Here is a 21753-nt window from a genome sequence, read left to right on the forward strand (position 1 = left end):
AGTGACCAAACGCTGAGCTGAAAATCAGGAATACTTTTATCAATGTGTAATACTGGTTTATTCAGTGCAACAACACACAATGATGTTCATTGTCTTTAGTATATTCAATCCCAGGTATTTCTAGAGTAAGCTAGGCTTCAGCTGAATATCTAATGAAAGTGTTACATGTTTAATCATTTGGTACGAGGATGCAGATTATTGAATTTTCGATTCTCGATATGAAGCATATTTATTAAATGTTTAGGAGTTGCAGTGATGTTGATGTTTGAATTTTTCAATTGAGTGAAAACTTTGAGTGTTGCCAGGTAAAGTGAGTGGGTGTCCGATTAAAATTGTGTTAAAGGTGAAGTAAGCGATTTATTTATGTTAATATAAGTGTTAAATCGCTCTTTATCCATACAGTGATCACTTACATAATGTGCGCGTTTCATAAAGCCGATCTCTCAGTCAGCTGCTCTGCATGTAATCGGCAAATAAAATTCTCTGGGATCCCGAAATTAATAACCAATCACAAGAGAGAACGATACAAACCGACACCCGTCTCACTGCCGGTGCACGTGCAGAGCAACAGACGGGTGAATGTGTATGCGCCTACAATGGCGGAGCAGGTAAAAACCCTTCCCAATGTCTGTTTTGGTGGTTTTTATCATGTTTTATAACACTAACTTATCTGAGATGGTGCCAGATAACTCACTGTTTGAAGACCGCAGTGCATTAATGTGGTGACGTGGGGACGAGGGAGGGGACAGCTAACAGGTGGAAAATAGCAGTTTGTTAAAACCTGGTACAATGAATCTATCCTTGCTCTAAACAAGGTTAATGTTTCTTTTGTACATTGTCCCTGTTCAAATAAAGTCACATTACAACTGCAGTCAGTGACAGGAAGTTAGCTAAACTGACCATTCCGCTTACTGAACCTTTAAACTTATATTCATACTTGTTGAAAATATATCATAATACATATTAAAAATAAAAAATATACCTGCAATAAGGGATGGATATTGTAACCCTAGAAAATATGGAACATTTACCAAAACTGCTCATTAAACTAGTTCTATTTTTTTTGTAATTGTTTTTGAGAAAAAAAATTAAAATAAACATTACTTTATATTCTTATTATCTCATGTAGGCCCACTGTGTGTGTGTCCAGAACCGCATTAGGCAAGCCTCAGTCTTCCTTTGGTAGACTGCAATGCCAGGTCTTTCAAACCAAGAACTGGAACCTCCATACCAAAGTGTCAGTTTACCATGCCGTCTGTATCAGCACTCTGCTGTACGGCTGTGGGGCTTGGGTCACTTACAGACACCACCTCAGGTCCCTGGAGAACTTTCACATGCGCTGTCAGCAGTGTATCCTTGGTATTACTTGGCATGAGCATGTGCCTCATTCTGAAATCTTTGCAAAGACCAACTGTAGAGATGTTGAGGCTTTGGTCACCTAGCACCAGCTGCGATGGCTTAGACATGTGGTGAGAATGCCCGAGGAGAGTGTTGTACGGTCAGTTAAGTCATAGCCAGCGCTCGGCTGGGTGCAGAAACGCTACAAGGACCAGATGAGGACCACATCAAACAAATGTAACATCAGCCCTGAGGACCTGGAAGCTATTGCTGTTTACCGCACCACATTGTGGCAGATGTGTAAGGAGGGGACACGTAGGCTTGAGGGGGACAGGACAACCATGAGACAGCAGAGGAGGGACAGGAGGAAAGCTCCTGTGGAGCCCATGGTGTCTACTGACACATGTCCTATAGATGTTATGTAGGTCTAGGTTTGGGTTGTATAGCCACATGAAATCTAATAGATAGATGTGGAACCATGGGGATGGGTAGTATCGGATTGTCACTACCTGGAGCTTGCTGTACGGAGCCTGGGTCTGTTGGACGTGCCGAGGCTGTTTGGGCTGTGATAGCAATATGATAGGATTGGCTGAAGGAGTAGTGCTGTCCAGTATCGTCAGCAGCTTGTGCATTATCATTCTCTCCACAACCAACTCTATGGGCTCAAAGAGAATACCAAGGATTTGCTCATGAAGTAGAGTCTACACTCTGTCCCTTCGTGCACAGCCTCCATGTTACAATTGCAATCTGTTGTTGAAGTAAATGCCCAGGTATATGTAACCCTCCACCATCTCAACCTCTTCCCCCAGGATGGGTGAGTATAGGCATAGTTTTCAGCCTATAGTGATCCATTTCATCCAAAAATCCACAACCATCTCCCTCTTCTTCCTCCCACACCATGCATGCCACAAAACTGCACATGTACTCTGTCTCCTGTCCAGTGCTGACAAACTCCACAACTGCTGAATCTTCTGAACATCTAATTTAAATAGGCCTATAAATAGATCAGTGCAGGGATTAAATGAGGGGCGTGGAATGGAAAAAAATTAAGTTTGTAAACATAGTCTTCAGTCCACTTGGCTATGATATCTCTCTCACTCTCTCTCTCTCTCGCTCTCGCTCTCCCTCACACACACAAACAGACACAAACAGACACAGACAGACACACACACACACACACACATACACACACACACACACACACACACACACGCATTTTCAGTATTGTAACACAAAAATCTCCATTCATCTGCACTTCACTGCCATGTCAAATTGTTCAAATGTAAATGGAGGAATTGACAGTGTCGCTGGGTATCCCACTTAACTGCGTCTTTCCTGTGAAAACTACTTTTCAAGAACCCCCCCAAACAAGTGAAGTGGCCCCCTATGGTGAGGACTAAATAATTCAAATGTTTGCAGGAGCGATTTCATCATTGTCCATCAGAGGGCGTTGCAGATTGCAATTTGAGGTGCTTGTCAATGCAAATGATATTTAGGCTATATTAAATCTATGTCAAGTGCTAGGGCCTCACTCGGGCCTTAACGGTGAAGTCAGCATTTCTGGAGAATGTTCTGTCAAAATCACTCTATGTAAAAATCAGTGAATATCTCCTCACAATTTGCTACATGTCCGTACTGTGTGTGTGTGTGTGTGTGTGTGTGTGCGAAATCTGGTGTTCATACAATGCAGACATTAATACACAGGACATGTCAACAAATGGGGCCCACCGTCCACGCCCACCGTAGCTAGCAACATGACCGTTTACAGAGCCTAGGCTGTGTATTAACACTGTTTTTTTTAGAGCACACACAGTATGGACCGGTAGTGGATCTTGCGGCAATATTCACTGATTCTAACAAAAAGTGATTTTGACAAGAAGCATTCTTCAGAATCGCTGCCTCAACCTTTAAGTTGGCCTGTGTGGTATAGCAGCCAATGTATGCCAGTGTAATGCATTTTCAGCAAGTTTGGTGAAAAACGTTTTAATTTTTGATTTCATTTCTATTATAGTTTTTTTTGAAAACCATTTTATTCTCCATTATGTTCTCAGTTAGCCTACTTGACGTAATTTGTTTCAGAGAATATTTTTTTTTAATTTTATTTTTATACTTCTCTTATCAAGACTAGTCTGTGTAGGCCTACAACACCAGTGTCATAGTCCACTACTTTTTTTTTTTACCAGTGTAATAATCACTATTCATCAGTAGTCCATGATCATACGTCAGCGTGATGTGACGTAATCACGTGATCTGGTCAACAACTCAGCTGTTGGGATGGCGCCTTCATGTGCCGTGGGAAATTGTATGATTAAGGTGACCAATAGGACTGGAAGGCTCGTGGTTCTTTATAAACAACTTGTTACTTCGTCCTCCGAAGTTAAGGTCTCATAGTCGACGTGTGGGGAATTAAACATGCGTATTTAATGTACACAATATATTTCAGGATTTCGGGGTGGACCTATTCAGATGTGAGAATGAGAAGCAGCAGCTTTGGATGAGCACTCGAAGGCAGCACGGGCCAAGTGAGGGTAGAGAGGAAGAAATCCACGTAGCTCGTCTCGCATCGTAATGGTCCAGCCCGTGTAGCCTAATGTTCCTAACAATGTCTGCGTTTATTTGACCTAACGCTGCTTTCCATTGAGCGGATAACGGTGTTCATAGTGGCGGGGTAACGGCAGCGCACGAGCCCCACGTTGGTCCTGTTTGCTGAAAAGGGACAGGAAGAGGACTAAAAAAATGGAGCTGGAAGACGGGGTTGTGTACCAGGACGACCCGGGCACAGCGGCAATGATGTCTGAGCGGGTATCGGGCCTGGCCAGCTCCATCTACCGCGAGTTCGAGCGGCTCATCGGCAAATACGACGAGGACGTGGTGAAGGAGCTGATGCCGCTGGTCGTGGCCGTGCTAGAGAACCTGGACTCGGTGTTCGCGGAGAACCAGGAGCACGAAGTGGAGCTGGAGCTTCTCAAGGAGGACAACGAGCAGCTCATGACCCAGTACGAGCGGGAGAAAGCGCTGAGGAAACACGCCGAGGAGGTGAGCTCAATGGTGGGGCAGGGTAGAAGGAATACAAGGCTCTTGGAGTGGGTTCTATTGTGAAGAAAAGAGGGGTGTTTTTGTCCGCTCCCATCCACCACAGCAGAGCATCCCTGTGTGTGCCGTTACTTAACTGATACAGCAGCATACACGTGGCGGCGCAGCATCCAGCCCCGTCTCGATGGTCCCCATTTGGGATGTAAACAAGTTGGTGTCATCATGGCTAACCTCAAATGGTTGAAATGACCACCTCTGTTTTGTATCAGAGGAACGGTCGTGGTGACATGGTGGCACTATCTCTAATCCGAGGATGGGAGTTGTGACTCACTGACTGCCACGACAAAAAGCTTTAGGGCACACAATACACAACTACCCCTATCATCTGGTACACTTTAAAGGTGCAGTCAGCGATTCTGGAGAACGCTTGTGGTCAAAGTCCCATTTCGTCACAATCAGTGAATATCCCATCGGGATCTGCTACCTCTCAGTACTTTCTATGTGCTAGTCACTGTAAACCGATAGGCTATGTAAACAAAGGGGGCCCACTTTAGCTAGCAACATGCCAGTTTACAGAGCCTAGGCTTTGTATTTACACAGGATTGCGAGACACAGTACTGGACGGTAGCGGATGAGGAGATACTTTATATGATTTGGATGAAAACAAACAACAACATTCATTCTCCAGAATTGCTGGCTCCACCTTTAAACCATCAGCCTTGCGTCATTACACTGTGACATCTGTGAGACCCTAACTGAGGAAACAGCAGGTGAGTGAGCCTGTGACTCAGCATTTCAGGGATTCACGTCTGTAACATTTAAGTAGGCTAAACATAAAACACAAACACACACACACACACACACACACACGCACGCAGAAGCATATTTACCTGCGACTGAGTGTAATAAATGGTAAGAAATGTCACAAAACATCCCATCACAGCTCTAAGAAAACCATATATTAGGACCATATATTACTGCATAGTATATGTTCCACCAATAGCCTACTACCAGCAACATATTCAATTCCAGCCTGCATCCCTGTGCAATTAGTAATATCCAACTGCAAACTATTTCAGATACCCAATACAGTATAACGTACAGTAACACATCTAGGCTAGAATAGAGGCTGTAAAGTGAGAATTGAGGACCTTAGCTTGACGATGTTGTCCATTCCCTGTAATGCTATTGGAGAGCATTTCTCATCAGACTTTCCATGCCTGGAAATAACCCACATAATAAGAACTTCACTTTATAACCAAAGACTGTATATTACAGCCTTGGACGTAAGTCTGTAAAGTAAACTCAAGCGGAGATCATTTGAGATGGTTTGGAAGTTTTTTCAGACTTTCCTCCAGAGCCACAGCAGAGATTATTATGCAACTGCGTTCACAGGCTGAGTATGACTAATCATGACCAGTAAACTGACTTTGACTTTGAAAGTATCAAAAGTAAAATCACCTCAGCATCGGCGGCCGCACAAAGTTAATGAGCATGTGGAACAAGGAGCAACCAAAAAACCTCTCGCTCATTACAAACTCATTGATGAGACATTGCCAACACAAGCTAAGCCCAGGTGTGTCTGTGTCTGTCTGTCTGTTTGTGTGTGTTTATGTGTCAGGGTGTTTTGAGATGTGTGAATGAATGTACCGCCTCCCGGCCCCTCAGCTTATTGTATGAAGGACAAAGTAATGTGATGTGACTCAGACCTTCTGTCCCAGCTGGCCTCTTCTACACACTGACACTGAGGTCTTGGATAGCCAGGCACACACACACACACACACACACACATACACACACACACACACACACACACACACACACACACACACACACACACACACACACACACACACACACACACACACACACACACACACACACACACACCCACACACCCACACACCAGGGTTCGACATAACGTAAATCCTCTAATCGCCCGGGGCCAGTAAAATCATATGCAGGGCAAGTTGATTGGCCAGTCACTGTCCCGCCCGGGCCAGTGACTGGCCAATCACAGTTCAGTATCTTTTTGTAGACTACATCATGGTTCATTGAAATGCGCGTTGAGAGTCGTAATGAAAGCAGTGTTTATTTAAGACTCAATATAATAAACCTAATATAAAATATATTTTTTAATGAAAGGCCAGTGGACAACCGATGCGTGGGCGTTTTGACAGGCGGAGCAACAAGCGGGTGCACTCTCGCTCCGTTGGCAGAGCTGCCTACCGTCCGCCTGCGAGTCGACAAATCAATCGACTTGCTTTGCCTCCTTTCTTTCTTCCCACAGCAGAGGTTGAGGTGCAGAAAATGATAACTGCGCTTTTCCTTTATCTGCCGACGTAATGTTACAGTATTTGCATGCAAGCCCCAATGGTAATACAAATGAGAGGCGTTATTTAAACGCTGTGAATGCGTCTCCGGTGATTGTGTCGGTTGTAGACAGAAACGAACGGAGGGACTCCGCTCACTGTACAGTTCCTAAAGTCGCGCAGTTTGGCACTGTGTTTTCAGGCTCGAGACGTTCAATCAGATCGCGGAAGTCTTTCCCATTGAAATCGCTAACGGGGAGAATATCCCCGGTTATTATTTTAGCCACAAACCACAGTTCATCTGCGCGGCGGCTCACTCGCTGGCTAGATCACACGGTGAAACGCTGCTGTGATCGGACGAAGGCATTGTGTGTTTCTAAGGTGATTTAACGTCATAGTCTTAGACGAGCGTTTAACTTATGCTGCATATTTTGCACTGCATTGTTTTTTTATCAATAGTATGAAAAAATGGTCCCACACCGGACGCTCACGACCAGACGTGAACTCACATACACGGTGAAATCTCCCATTAAAAAAACGGCATAACCCACTGATTTTCGGATTTCTATTCTATTATTAAAGTCAACTTGAGCTCAAGTGGAAAACCGGTCATTCGGTCGACACATTCACATCCCTAATGCATATAGAGAAAGTAATAAAAACAGCCTACCACACATGACTTCTGCAGGTGAACTATTCATTAAACTGCCCAAATTCAAGAATAAAAACAACCATCAAACTACTGGACTTTAAAATACTGGCCGACTCTTTCAACATACTTTCAGTTGTAGGCTTCTAATTCAATATGTTTGCCTGGTTTTATATTATGTGTATGAGCAATATCAACATTTCATATAATTAACTAAAAGAAAAATAACAAAATCTAAAGGGAATATCTATACTGTTACAGTATAGATATTCCCTTTAGATCTGGTTATCTTTCTTTATTTTTCTAATACAGGTATTATAATTATTGACACTAAATTATGAAGAAAAAAAAAGTGTGTGCAGGGCCAGTGAAAATATACAAGGGGCCAGTAAAACTCGGATCCACTGGCCCGGCGGGCCAGTAGGAAAAAAAAGTTATGTTGAACCCTGCACACACACACACACACACACACACACACACACACACACACACACACACACACACACACACACACACACACACACACACACACACACACACACACACACACACACACACACACACACACACACAATACTAATGTAGCTTTCACTGCAATAGTAGCATATCAAACATAGTTACACATTAAACGGTGTTTTACGGGATTGCCATGGGACAGACTCTTTGGAGAGGAGTGAGCAGGGGGACGGCCGGCCTGTATTACTTCCAGTTCATGTGATCCTTTGTCCGAAACTAGCAGAAAGGGAACATCCCATTAGCTTGAATTTTTCCCATGTATTTTTCAGATTTACAGTTAGTCCATTTCTCATTGGTTGTGACTTGCGAGGCTTCTTTATGGTTGCTGTTTTTGTTAGATGTCAGGGTTTCCCACACATAGGCTCTACTTGGGCGGCCGGCCCCGGTAGATTGATACCCGCCCAGGTGGATAAAACCCGTATTTAATTAATTTGAATAATTTACCATAAAAAGCACAATGGAACAGATGTATCTGTTGGGAAATCATTTCATATCTGCAGCTAACAATTATAATCATTATTTTCCTCAAACAAGTTAATTCATTAATTAGTCCATAACATGTTTGAGAATGGCGACACATGGCCAAACACAACTTCCTAGAGCTCTTGTTTATTCTGACCAACAGTAAAACATACACAATCATATTCACTTCATTATCATAAAAAAGTAAGAAAACAAGATTTTTTTTTAAAAAATATGGAAAAGATAGTCAGAATCAGATATTAAAATGGTTAAATTATATATTTGAAATTTAGGCTGTAACATGGCTTTGGACATCTAAGTACAGTAAGAGAGGATGTGTTGCATGAGTCCAGAGGAGGAAGTGAAGCTACATGAGTGCTTTGGCTAGCTTAGCTGGACAGGATGTGGATGCTGTGTCACACAGACACACGCACACACACATACACACACACACACACACACACACACACACACACACACACACACACACACACACACACACACACACACACACACACACACACACACACACACACACACACACACACACACACACACACACACAGATTCTCTCCCGCCAAGAAGGAAACTGGGAGGATCCAGATGAAACAATAAGTCTAATTCTGATTCAGACATATTTCAACAACCATCATCAATTTACATGTTTAGGAAAGTTGTGCTTTGTGTCACAGTGGCACTCATGGTCTGTGCTATTATGTATAGGGCTGCAACTAACGAGTTTCTGTATTGATTGAATCAGCTGATCCATGAGTATAAAGTAACTGAAGCCTTTGGTAAAAGTAGCAGACTTATGTAAAGATACATACTTTTTTTTTACCTTGGTGAGACATTAGTCAGCATTGTTTTTTTTACTATTATGTAAGGAAATGTGGAAATCAAATATCTGATTGTGTGTGTGTGTGTGTGTGTGTGTGCGTGTGCGTATGCGCGCCTTCCTGAGTAGAAGTTCATTGAGTTTGAGGACACTCATGAACAGGATAAGAAGGACCTGCAGAACCATGTGGACAGACTGGAGTCCCACTCCCGGCAACTGGAACTCAAGTACAAGAACTACGCAGACCAGAGTAAGTACACACACACAATTAAATAGAAAATTAAATAACGGTTGACGGATTGGTAGGATGGCCTAGAGCAGGGGTCCCCAAACTACGGCCCGCTTTTTATTGGCCCGCGGCCGATTTTAAAAAGATAATGTAATATGGCCCTTTGAACTTTTTTTTTTTTTTTTTAATTTTTAAATTTTTTTGCAATTCTTAGTTAACCCACTAGTGCAGGGGTGTCAAACACTGATTGATTGGCCCGTGGCACATTTTAAAAATATAATGTAATATGGCGCTTTTAATTTTTAAATAATTTAAATGCACTCATTATATTACAGAGAAATATGTCCCATAAAAGAAAATGAGCAACAAGCCCATCCCAGAGCACCCTGCATAATATTTTATTTTAAATTAATATTATTATGGAAAATCTATGCGTCCTTCTCCAATAGCTTCTAATTCATCTGACACAGTGTCTCCATTTTTTTTTCATACAAAATTCTTCAGATTTAGCCTCTTAATTTCCCTCTCAAAGTGCACCAGATTCATGCATTTCGCTTTAAAAACTTTAAAAAATCTCCCGGGGGGCATACGCCCGGACCCCCCTAGGAGGGTCGGGACCTCGGCTGGATACTATTTTCACCCTGCTGGATATTGGACGCAAAGGCAGAAAACACTGGGTGTATCATTGGCATATAAACAAGAGGGGAAATGTGTCTGTTTAATGTGCAAGGAAAGTGTTGCCGTGAAGAAGGATTACAATTTACGAAGACACTATGAAACTAAACATCAGAGCAGCTACATGTCCTGATAAATGTGTTATTTTTGCAAAGTGGCCTGGCCCTTCGTAGATTTTTCTGTATGTGGCCCTCAGTGAAAAAAGTTTGGGGACCCCTGGCCTAGAGGTAAGGGGGCCAACTAGTAACCGTAAGGTCGCTGGTTTCGATCCCCGGCACTGGACAGGAGGGTGTTATTTGTAGCACTAGAGCGGCTGGTATTGCATATACAGTGCCCACCATCTCTACCATTGTGTCCTTGAGCAAGACACTTAACCCCAAAACTGCAACAGGGGGGCTGCCCCGCTGCAGACCTTTGTCTTAAGTCCCTGTGCGATGATCCCCTATATGAAGAACTGCATGTGTGTGTTTAGAAATGTAGGAGGGGTGAGCTAAATGTCATTTCTATTGTCTTGTGTGTAATTTACTCACCTTGCATGTGTGTGTAATTGACAAAATAAGGACTTAACTTAACTATGACTATGATTATTCATTCATCAGCCTTTACACATATACAAAGCTATTCTGCTATCCATTCTCGTTCTGCCATGTTTCCACTTTCCTCATACAATCTTACACTCCCCCTCCCCCAACACGTTCACAATCAAACACAATGTCACTCTTTGCGGGGCTACCAGTAATGGGATTAGAGGATTTCTGTTATTCCCATCCTCATAGTAATGCGGCAGTGCATTACCACCAATCTCATTGGTGGATTAAGGGATAGAGCGTTTGCCTCTTCTTTTCGCGACTTGTTGTAAACAGTGGATTCACTCTGTGACTGGTACAGTATCTAGTGGCAGATTAACGCAATGGTTTAAGTGAGTCATTCACTCACACAAAGCTGTGAGGGGGAAGAGAGTGCCAAGATGAAAATGTCTTCCATGTTTAACTTTTAGCAGAAGTGTTAACAAGGCAGCAATAAGTAGCTCAGGAAGTACGTAAAACTTTATTCATATACCACTTTCAAAACATGCAGTTACAAAGTGCTTAACCCACACATGCGCAAATACATCAATAGATACAAATAAACAAGAATTACAATACAAAAACACAGCACAAAAGGCCTTGACAGTAAAACAGTCCAAAGTTTAGCTATTACATTATCACGCATAAATAACTGTTTTTCACCTATTTGATGGAGAGTATATACACGCAACTGGTCAGTGGGTTCGGTCAACCCAGTCAAGCCACTCCCATTGAATAGTAAATCATTCACTCATCATCATTACTGTATGTTGCAGTACCTGAGGCGACTAGGAGCAGAGTCCACAGCCTCTCATATAATCTTATAGTTCATAAGGTTAATAAGGGTTAGTAGAGCACAACAGTGTTTTTCAGATTTCAGAAAGTTGCCCCGTACAGTGCCCAAGTACAGGTGATGGGCAATAAATGACTATATATTTATGGTGCAGACTAGTAAGGCAGCGGACGTTTAAATGTTTAACCAACTGTGCATCCCTAATAAATTGACGTCAGGATCGCGTCTATGCACGTGCTTGTGCGTGTGTCGGCTTCATTAGCATCTATACTTTGGCTTGCAACATGCCTGCTAATAGAGTCTAGGCTGTGTGTTAGGACTGGATTTTTTTCAGTGCACACACATAAGGGACAGGTAGAAGATCGTTATAACGCTGTTATATCTTCTGTAGGAGATATTTACACATTTTTACAAAAAGTTTTGACAACAAGCATTCTCCAGATTCGCTGACTCTACATTTTAATGAGCAGTACTACAATGAGGTACATTAAAGGCATACTAAGTGATAGTAACCTAGAACACATTTTGTCAAAATCAGTTGATAACTACTCACCATTCTCTACCTGTCCGCCGTGTGTGCACGCTGAAAAAAAGTTGGGTGTTTACAAGTTAGCTGCTGGCAGTAGCTTCATATGTACCGTACAGAAATGACAGTATCAATCATTTCGTCTTTGGTAAAAAAGTGAATAAGCATATTTTTTTATATCAAACAATTCCTATAGCTGATATATCCTGTACGTGCTTGTATAAAAATGGTTTTATTGGGAAGGACTTGGTTGTCATGCTTGCAAGATTCTGTATTTTTCATTAAAAAAATATATTTTATTCTTAATTATTTGTATTAACTTATTAAATAGTAAGCACTTTGTCTTGTGCCTTGTAAATGGACTACCATGACCTAAACCTGGGTTGTGTTGTGTTTCAGTCGGCAGGTTAGAAGAACGTGAACTGGAGCTGAAGAAAGAATACAACTCTCTCCATCAGCGACACTCAGAGGTGAGGGGGGAGGAAGGAAGGAAGGAAATGTCTTCAGGCTGTAACCATGAATGGCCTTCATGACTAGTTTCCTCTGTGTGTTTGGTTTGACTCCTGCAGATGATCCATAACTATATGGAGCATGTAGAGAGGATCAAAATGCAGCAGATGAGTGAGACCTCAGAGTCCAGCGCGGTGGTACGAGTCAGGTAAGGGCACAACAGAGAGGTTTGTGTTGATGCTGTGGGATTCCCATTTCAAAAACCTGCGAGCATAACGTCATCAAGACAGAAGATTGCAGAGTTGGGTGGATTGAAGTACTGTGCACTAATTAGAAGAAACCTAATTTATTGTGTAGTCAGCATTTCTGGAAACAAAGTCACTTTTTTAGCGAAATCAGTGAATATCTCCTCACAATCTGCTACCTGTCCGTACTGTGTGTACGCTGAAAAAAGATCCATTGTTAATACACAGCCTAGGATCTGTAAACTGGCATGTTAACTAAATGTATGTAAACAAAGGGGGCCCACCATAGCTAGCTCGCCCGTTTACAGAGCCTGGACTATGTATTAACACTGGATTTTTCAGACAGTACGGAGAGGTTGTAGCCTGGCACCGCCCGCCTACCTACTTCCGCTCAATTTTCATTTCCCTTCAGTAGTCAGTCTGGGTCTGCGGTATATTCTTTGGTTTTCTCCGGACAGATTTTTAGCGGTCCAATCAGCGAACAGAGGGAGTAGCTCAGAAGCCGGCGCATGACATACGTCACTACCAAACGTTATGTGATTGGTTGGCAGGTCCAGAGTGGCACTGGGCACATCCAATAGACACCCGCCTTCAAGTGAGTTAACGTTTTTGAATTGAGCGATTCCAGACCTTCTGTACAAATGAAATGAAGTACAATGGTCTGGTAAGACTAGAGAGGTTGCGGATTGTGATGAGATATTCACAGATTTTGACGAAGTGATATTCGCAACAAGTATTCTCCAGAATCACGGACTCCACCTTTAAGGACTCATAAAGAGTAATTTCACAATTATTCATCAAGAAGCAAAAAGGTAATTTTATTGTGACATTTTGAAAAAGTGCTCAAACATGAAGAAGGCATAGTTTCGTATTACATGTAGTTATATTTTTTCACTTTCATCTTATTTTTCAACGCTAAAGTAAAAAAAAAAAAAACATTTAAATGAAAGCATGATCATAAAGGGGTTCCGCGTGTCTGTCCAGGAGAGAGCGGCCTCTGTCTTTGGGTGTGTTCCCTTCATCTGGAGGGGTGTCCCTGCTGACCCCTGATCCCACAACCCGGGCGGAGACACTGAGCTCAGAGGGCTGGAGGCTCACCGACCCAACGCAAGCACGCTCTAACGCTAGCCTCAAGGTAGGTGGCAACACTCGCTGCTAAATAATGACTTATTAACTACATGATATCAGACCTCAATACTGATTTTGGGGTGATTTCTTTTTTTTCTACTCTGTCCAAGTGTATCAAATACGGAGAATGAATTCCTGTCTTGAACGTTCCTAGCGATACTGCCAGTGCTAGAAGACAGACAAGTTTGCTTTGGATCTATTTAAAAATAGAGAGTCTTTTGATTAAGGCTGGGACATGTAGGCACAGTTAAGTAGGCATCTGACAAGGCCGTCTCTGTTTTAAGACATCCTCCTTTTAAGCCATTGATGAATATGCAAACCTCTCTTTTCCGCCGGTGCAGCAGTCAGAGAGGAGATCATTAAATGTGTCACATGAATATTCATTAAAGCACATTTTCTATTTGATTCAAGCTCAATGATTATACTGAGCTTCATGACGTCACGTATTTTTGGCGATTTACGATTCATGATAAACTGCTTCGAACACTAGTCGTTCTCATTTATATAGACATCACATTATCTTTCAGCACTTGTTGTCAAAATCCCTTGTTGTCAGAATCAGTGAATATCTCCTCAAGATCTCCTACCTGTACGTACAAAAAAATGTATTGTTAAAACACTGCCCGACACTATAAACGGGTGTGTTGCTTGCTACGGTGGGCCCCCTTTGTATAAAGCCTAGGCTGAAACACCTGATTTTTTTTAAGGCACACTAACAGTATAGACAGGTAGCGGAATGTGAGGAGATACAACAAGCATTCTCCAGATCACTGACTGCACCTTTAAGCTGTTTCCTATGGAAAGCAGTGACTTGTAGTTCTCCAAACAGTTTTTTTCTGTCTGTGGGTTCTGTTTGTGTGTTAGGACCTTGAGGGGGACAATGGTAATTCATCCCGCTGCTGCTTTTTTGTTAAAACTGGGACATCAGCTCTGCAGCGCAATGCATGATGGGAGTGATGCCACTGCATGGCCCGTAGCCAGCCACTGAGGGGGAGAAGAGGGCTAGCTGCAATGTGATTGGCTGTTATGTAATCAGCACTAGAGGATGGTTATTGTTGTGGATTTGACATGCAGACAGATGCATGCAATTCATGATAGAAAGCTCTATCCATAATAGGAATCATATAAGCAAGACCATCTCATCGCCTACAATTGGCCTACTTATATTTTCTAAATCATTCCTTTTTTGTTTTATTCAAGGAGACCTTTACAAGGCACTGTCACTTTAAGGGGAACTCTGTTTACAGGTCAGGCGAGTGCTACCGGGCATGATGAAAAAAGTTTGCGTGAAGCGTGTATTCCTTTAATGGAATAGCTTGAGAAAATTAAATTTAAAACACACACACACACACACACACACACACACACACACACACACACACACACACACACACACACACACACACACACACACAATAGTATTTCCTCCATTCACCTCACATACATGCACACTTTAGGGGTGTATGCATTTCTGCTGAACTGCTTCTTTGCAAATGTGAGCTCCTTCATTCATACTCTAACCCCCCCTCCTCCCGAGCAGTTGGACTATGAAGAGCCCCAGAAGGAAAGGGAGGGTAAGGGTGCGCAGGACTCTACCTGGGGGAATTCACTGGCAGACGACTGCAAGGTAGTTGGATGAGCTGGGCCGGCAGCAGTAGCAGTAGCACGCCTGCACAGTGTTTGTGTTTGCGCGTGTGTGTCTGTATGCTTAACTAGTCTCCACCACTCTGCCATTTTCATCTTCTCAAAAATGTTGTGGTCCTCTCACTTTGATGCATTTTTAGACCCCCACTTCACAGACCACTTTTTTTCTCCATCGTGCTACATGCAACCATTTCCTGTCCTGAAGGCAACTCTGGCTTTTTTTTCTCAAAATATTAAGTGCACATACAACAATGTGATGTGTCAAAAGACAGAATCGGTTCATCCTGGATCTTTTTAAATACACAATAGTGTGGTGGTTGCATCTGGCCTATAATAATTAGTTTTTCATTTTTAGTTAATGCGCAAGGGTTTTATATTTCACATGCTTCTTTGTGTTGTTGCTTCATCCTCGCAGATCTTTAACATAACACTAACATATCTGACCAGTCATCATTGCACAAATAACATAGCATCATACATTTATATAGTTATTTGTCCTTCATGCCATAGTTGTGTTACATTCAATACAATGTCCAGTAGATTTCTACTTGTAGTCTGTATTCGGTTTCTGTTCAAAACAGTTTTGAGTCAATTTTACACTTGTGGGTTGGTGTTGTGTTGTGTGCTAGAGGTGAAATGGCAGCTCCCACTGCGGCCATGTTTCATTTCAGTAGATGTTGTGTGAAGCCCCCCCTGCTGTCTGTGTAAGCTGTGTGTGGACTTCCTGGTCTGTGTTTTTGTGTTGCTAGCTCTGTGTCTCTCGTGCTTTCTCTAGACATCGGAAAGCTGTCCTCCTCAACCCATCCACAACTTTGTTTAGTGTTCTTTCTTTTTTTCAAAGTATTTCTTCAAGATCTCCTGATGTTTTCATGAGCTCTGTAGTCCGTATGTTGTGAATCCCATAGTTGTGTGAAGCACTTTCAACCTGTCCCAATCTTTGTAGTCATAAACTGTGTTTGTTTGTTTCTTGTTGCCTGAATACTGTATGTACGTGTCGCCCTTTTTCATTGTGCCACTAGTTCGTTAAATGTCTCAATGTGTCATTTTGACCCCTTGACCTAGAATCTGTAAACATTGCTTTGAATAAGCCTGTATTTGTTACAGGATGAGCTGTCCGACTTCAGCGGCTCCAAGTCGGCCACGCCCATGGAGACAGAAGAGGGCGGCAGTAAGAGCACAGAGGTGCAGGCTGCGCCAGGCACAAGATCCATATCAGTGGGTAGGGTCAAACAGCACCAACCTGCACCATAGTTACATCACTTATAGTAGTCATTTATTAGTCACAAACGGCTTTTGTGCATTTTTTCTTTTGTATACAGAATATGACTCAAGGGTTAGTCTGATGCTGAATTTGTCAATCTATTCTGGCATGCAGTATATGTTGACATGCGCGCTGTCTCATGTAGGTTTGCCTGAAAACGAGGACAGCTCAGACGTGCAGGACATCATTGAGTCCACTCCTGAACTGGACATGGATCTCATCCAAGGCCAGCCCTGCAGGTAATACTGCAAAGAACAAGCTGTCTGTCTGGTCAGTTTTAAAGCCCCTGGAAACCTCTTCTAAAAGAGTAGAAATCCTTAGGGTTGCAACTAACGATTATTTTGATAATCGATTAATTTGTCGATTATTTTCTCGATTAATCGATTAGTGTTTTGGTCCGTATGTGTCAGAAAATGGTGAAAAATTTTGATCAATTTTCCAAAGCCCATGTTGACGTCCTCAAATGTATTGTTATGTCCAAAACACACAGATATTTCAGTTTGCTGTCATAATAGGATTAAAGAAACCAGAAAATATTCACATTTGAGAAGCTGAAATCAGAGAATTTGGATTTTCTTTATTAAAACATTACTCGAAACGATTAATCGATTATCAAAATAGTTGCAGATTATTTTAATAATTGATTAATAATCGATTTGTCGATTAATCATTGCAGCTCTAGAAATCATTATATGATATCAAAGTCGGGCGTCTTAATAAAGCTTGTACAAAAATCTGATTGAAAATAAAAAAAAGTATATCAACTTGGCATGACTGTGTGGGCGTGGCCGGTTTGCCGTGGCTATGTTTGACATAGTAAACTTTGTCAAACATAAATATACATTGATAAATAGGGGAAGGTGGGGTGATTTGTGCATTTTGGAAGTTGCAAATCCCCTTGTTTCTAGAAAACCGTGGAAGAAATTGGAAATGTGACCACATATTTAAGAAGAGCCATCCATTTGACTCATCCTGTAAAGAAGGGAGACACAAGGAATAAGATATAAGCACATTTAAGCTCAAAAAACTGTGTTTTGCCTTTCAAAGTAAAATTTCCATGATCAAGGTTTTTTGATTATTGTGTCTGAACAATTATAGACACGTTTGAAAACATTTGACACATGTTTTAGTGCTTTGGTATGCTACACTTTGAGTCTATATAGTTAGCACAATGTCAACCCTAAATTGCTGCATCATGCCTATTATCCAAAATTCTGGGGATGGGGTGATTTGTGCGCAAGGGCCTGGGTGAGTTATAAGTAAGTAAGTAAGTAAAATGTATTTATAAAAGCACATTTATGACAGTTTGCACTGTCCAAAGTGCTGTACATAGTGCATTCAGTAGGTAAACAATGAAGGTAAAATAACAATAACCAAAATGAAAGACGTAAAGCCCATACATCCACATAAACACAGATAGTAGTGCAGAGGTAAGTAAGTAGTGCAGAGGTTAATGGGGAGGAAACACCAGGGTGTACATATGGGTTTTGAGCCTTGATTTAAAGGCAGAAATGTAGGGGGAATCACATTTGTCAGGTGGCAGTTGGTTCCACAAGCACGGAGCAACTAGTGCAAAGTACATTTCTGAGAGTTGTGCCAGTGGCATGGCTGTATACGCTGGTCACCAAAAGAAAGTGATAGTCTACAGTAGCTCAGGAGAGAGTGACATCTCAATTCCACTTAACGACACCACTGATGAGAGTTCAGATGGCCAGAAAGATGATGATGGTGACTTTGTCATTGTGACACAATGACGCACAAATCACCCCACTACGTGGGGTGATTTGTGCGACAAGACAACTTTTTTTCCGAAAGCTATATTTCTTAAACAGTTTATTCCAGATCCAAAGTTTTTATTGCCAGGGATGCACAACATCCTGAAATATATGTACATATTTGAGTTGGAGACATAACTGTCAAGGCCTCACTTTAAAATCACTTTGAGTAAAAAGTTGCACAAATCACCCCACCTTCCCCTATACCTAATTCTGGTCAGTTGCAAATATACTATCATGCAAATAACCCCCCAAATGACATAGTTAGAAGCATTTTGTGGATTTGGGTTTACAGGAGCTTAAAACAAAGTTTCACATCACCTCTTGTTTGTTTTGACTCCTCTTCAGCACCCCTACTAAAGGCATTGAGAACCCGGCATTTGACCGCAACACAGAATCTCTGTTTGAGGAGCTGTCTTCTGCAGGCACGGGGCTCATAGGGGATGTGGATGAAGGGGCAGACCTGCTGGGTAAGTTAAAAAAAGTGAACTTTCATTCAAACAATGCTGCACTGAATCGAATGAATGTCACAGCAATCCTTTCAGATATCCTCAGAGTCCAGTCCCATCTGCTCTGTGTTGGAATAGTCTGTATAATATGTCTCCATTCAAGTATGTATGAATGAATGGAATGAATTTTAAAGTGAAATAACCCTACAGACACATGTATGCCCCTGTTTTGCATGAATATAAATGTTATTTGTTACAATTATTACAGTACATCAGTCTTATTAATTATGCATTATTTTGTAAAAGTCAGAGGTGAACGGTGGCTGATGGTCTTCAGATGTACTAGCAGCTAAAGCTTCCCTCGGGATTTTAAACAGGCATAATTCATTACTGCTTTATCAATAAAAGTTACCTTTCTCTCAGGTAAAATGTGGTAGGTTAGTTCAAATGACTGTCTAGAACCATGCTTAGTTTACTTAAAGAATCACCAATGACAGAGCTTTAGAAAATCAGTTTTTATTTATTCCTCATGGCTCCCTACTTAAGATATTTGTATTGCAATGACAGAATATTGTTTTCAATTTCCTTAGTACTACTGCACCACGTTGAGATATCCTGATAAAGAAAATAATAGACTGTAGCAAACGTGAATCTGCTTCACATTGATCTTTTATTTGACAATTTTATCAGACAATTTCCCAATGTAAAGGACAGCAACTATCTCGTTGTATCAATGAATGCATACAAGTGAACGCCATGACCACCCTGGACATTTTATTATGTCTGTAATCACTGCTTTACCGGGGTTTTCAAAATTTCCCTAAAGCTGTTTTTACTGAAGTTCTACTTCTATGATTGGGCCAGCATCTGTCGTTCTACTGACAGCACTAGTTTTGAAGTCATTGTAACTCCCAACACTTTGCTGCAATGCTTCATACACCACTCGCTTTGGTGTTGACCATCAACTCATGTTAACCTCACCTCTCTCTCTCTCCCGTGTCTCATCCTCTCTGGCTTTTTTCCCATAATCCTCAGTGGAGTACTCTGGTGTGTATTACCTCAAACCTTTTGCCTTAGCTAAGCATTCTTCTCCTCTACTCCATGAGTCACTTTCTTCCATATCTGCTATTGTTACAGCTCACAGCTTCTTCTTCTTTATCATTGTGTTTGATAACAGTTCTGTTGATTTTAGACACAGTTTGGCGCATGAATAACGGATGCTTCCTTTGTTGGCCTAACTCCTCTTTTTAATTTACAGCTTAAATTATTATAAAAAATGTTTGCCCTTGTATTTTCCCTCTGTTCCTTCTCTGTATACTGCCGCGGTTGTCCTATCTAAATGGCTTTATAAACCCAACATCATCTGATTTTTTTGGCTTGTGGAGTCAAAAAGCTAGAAGTTTAGCTCTGGCTCCTGCATCAATTTTGGTCATTCCACTGTCTCAAACTATATCCGCATTTTTTTTTCTCTCTCTCTCTCTCTCTCTCTCTCTCTCTCTCTCTCTCTCTCTCTCTCTCTCTCTCTCTCCCTCTCTCTCTCTCTCTCTCTCTGTCTCCCTCGTTCTTTCCGCCTGACCTGGATTGCATGGTTTTCTCAGACCTTAGTTTGATTGGTAAGAGCCCACCCACTCTCTCTCCATCCCTTCTCCTGTCAGTTATGTGCTGTGGGTCTTTTTTTGTGTAATTGTAGTTTGTTGTGCTGTGTGTGAATCCTTCAGTGTCATATATCTCCTAAAGGTGGAGTCAATAATTCTGGTGAATGTTTATTTTCAAAATCGTTTTGTTAAAAATCAATTGAATATCTCTTCACTATCCGCTACCCCTATGTACTGTGTGTGAAATAAATATGGTGTTATTACACAGCATGGGCTCTGTGAACGGGTATGTAAATAAAGGGTATGTAAATAAAGTGGGCCCACCGTAGCTAGCAACATGCCCGTTTACAGACAATAGGCTGCGTATTATTAACACTGGATTCTTCTTCAATGCGCATACAGTACGGACTGGTAGCGAATTGTGAGTAGATATTCACTGATTTTGACTAAAAGTGATTTTGACAACAAGCGTTCTCCAGAATCGCTGGCTCCTCCTTTAAGAGATATTTCCCATCCTAAGTAGTGGCTTGTTGGATTTTAACCAAAGTAAGAATAATATACAGTGGTGAATCTTAATCTGTAGTTTTTGTGTAGTTAACACTGCAGCTTGTTGTCAGATATATTTTGTTTTTATGTTATAAAATTCTAATTTCAATCATCAATTCTGTTCAGGTATGGGCCGGGAAGTTGAAAATCTCATTCAGGAGAATTCACAACTGCTTGAGACAAAGTAAGTGCATAACTTTTTTGACATGACTTTGATATACGATATCTAGTATGTAGCCGTGCAAGAGATATGTGGGCAAAAAAAAAAGTTAAAAAAGAGTAAATATAAGTTTTTCTGAGATCTGGCACAGCTTTTTCTTTTTCTTTTATGTTTATTTTCATGTATCACTATTAATGTCTTTTAATTAAAGGGCCAATCTGAAAATATAAGTATCGAAACCTCGCCCACAGAGTTATGTGCTCCACTTTTTGTGGTTTGTCTTGTTTTTTTTTGTTTCATTGCGTCTCTGTACTTCAGGGTCAGTTTGTTGTCGCCATGGAAACAAGCACAACAAAGGAGAGGGCTGCGAGATAACGCAAAACATGCAAATCCTGCAACAAAAAACCAACTCACTTAATTAATTGTAACTGTCCACTTGTTTCATCATATTATTTATTGTTTATTATTGCTTATTTTTTCTTTTTCTTTACTTGTTTGAATATTTTTTTTCAATTCAATTCAATTCAATTCAATTCAATTCAATTCAATTCAATTCAATTCAACAA

At 41.4% G+C, this 21753-nt stretch overlaps 1 protein-coding gene across 4 annotated transcripts in view; it reads left to right on the plus strand.

Moving 5' to 3' along the window:
- The first annotated feature begins 3881 nt into the window (after positions 1 to 3881).
- Positions 3882 to 21753, plus strand: part of spag9a (sperm associated antigen 9a) — a 33668-nt gene continuing 15796 nt past the window's right edge. For 2 of the 4 annotated variants that reach the window (XM_080043463.1, XM_080043464.1), the window contains exons 1-10: positions 3882 to 4374; positions 9275 to 9395; positions 12334 to 12404; positions 12504 to 12592; positions 13614 to 13764; positions 16506 to 16620; positions 16808 to 16901; positions 18786 to 18907; positions 19922 to 19933; positions 21154 to 21211. In XM_080043463.1, the coding sequence (XP_079899589.1) occupies positions 4075 to 4374; positions 9275 to 9395; positions 12334 to 12404; positions 12504 to 12592; positions 13614 to 13764; positions 16506 to 16620; positions 16808 to 16901; positions 18786 to 18907; positions 19922 to 19933; positions 21154 to 21211 (1133 nt within the window). In that variant the 5' untranslated portion in view covers positions 3882 to 4074. The remainder of the gene's footprint in view (positions 4375 to 9274; positions 9396 to 12333; positions 12405 to 12503; positions 12593 to 13613; positions 13765 to 16505; positions 16621 to 16807; positions 16902 to 18785; positions 18908 to 19921; positions 19934 to 21153; positions 21212 to 21753) is intronic. The other 2 variants (XM_080043465.1, XM_080043466.1) reach the window with 1 other exon arrangement.

The sequence above is a fragment of the Ammodytes marinus genome (genome assembly GCF_949987685.1).
Source record: "Ammodytes marinus genome assembly, chromosome: 16".
Lineage (NCBI taxonomy): Eukaryota > Metazoa > Chordata > Actinopteri > Uranoscopiformes > Ammodytidae > Ammodytes > Ammodytes marinus.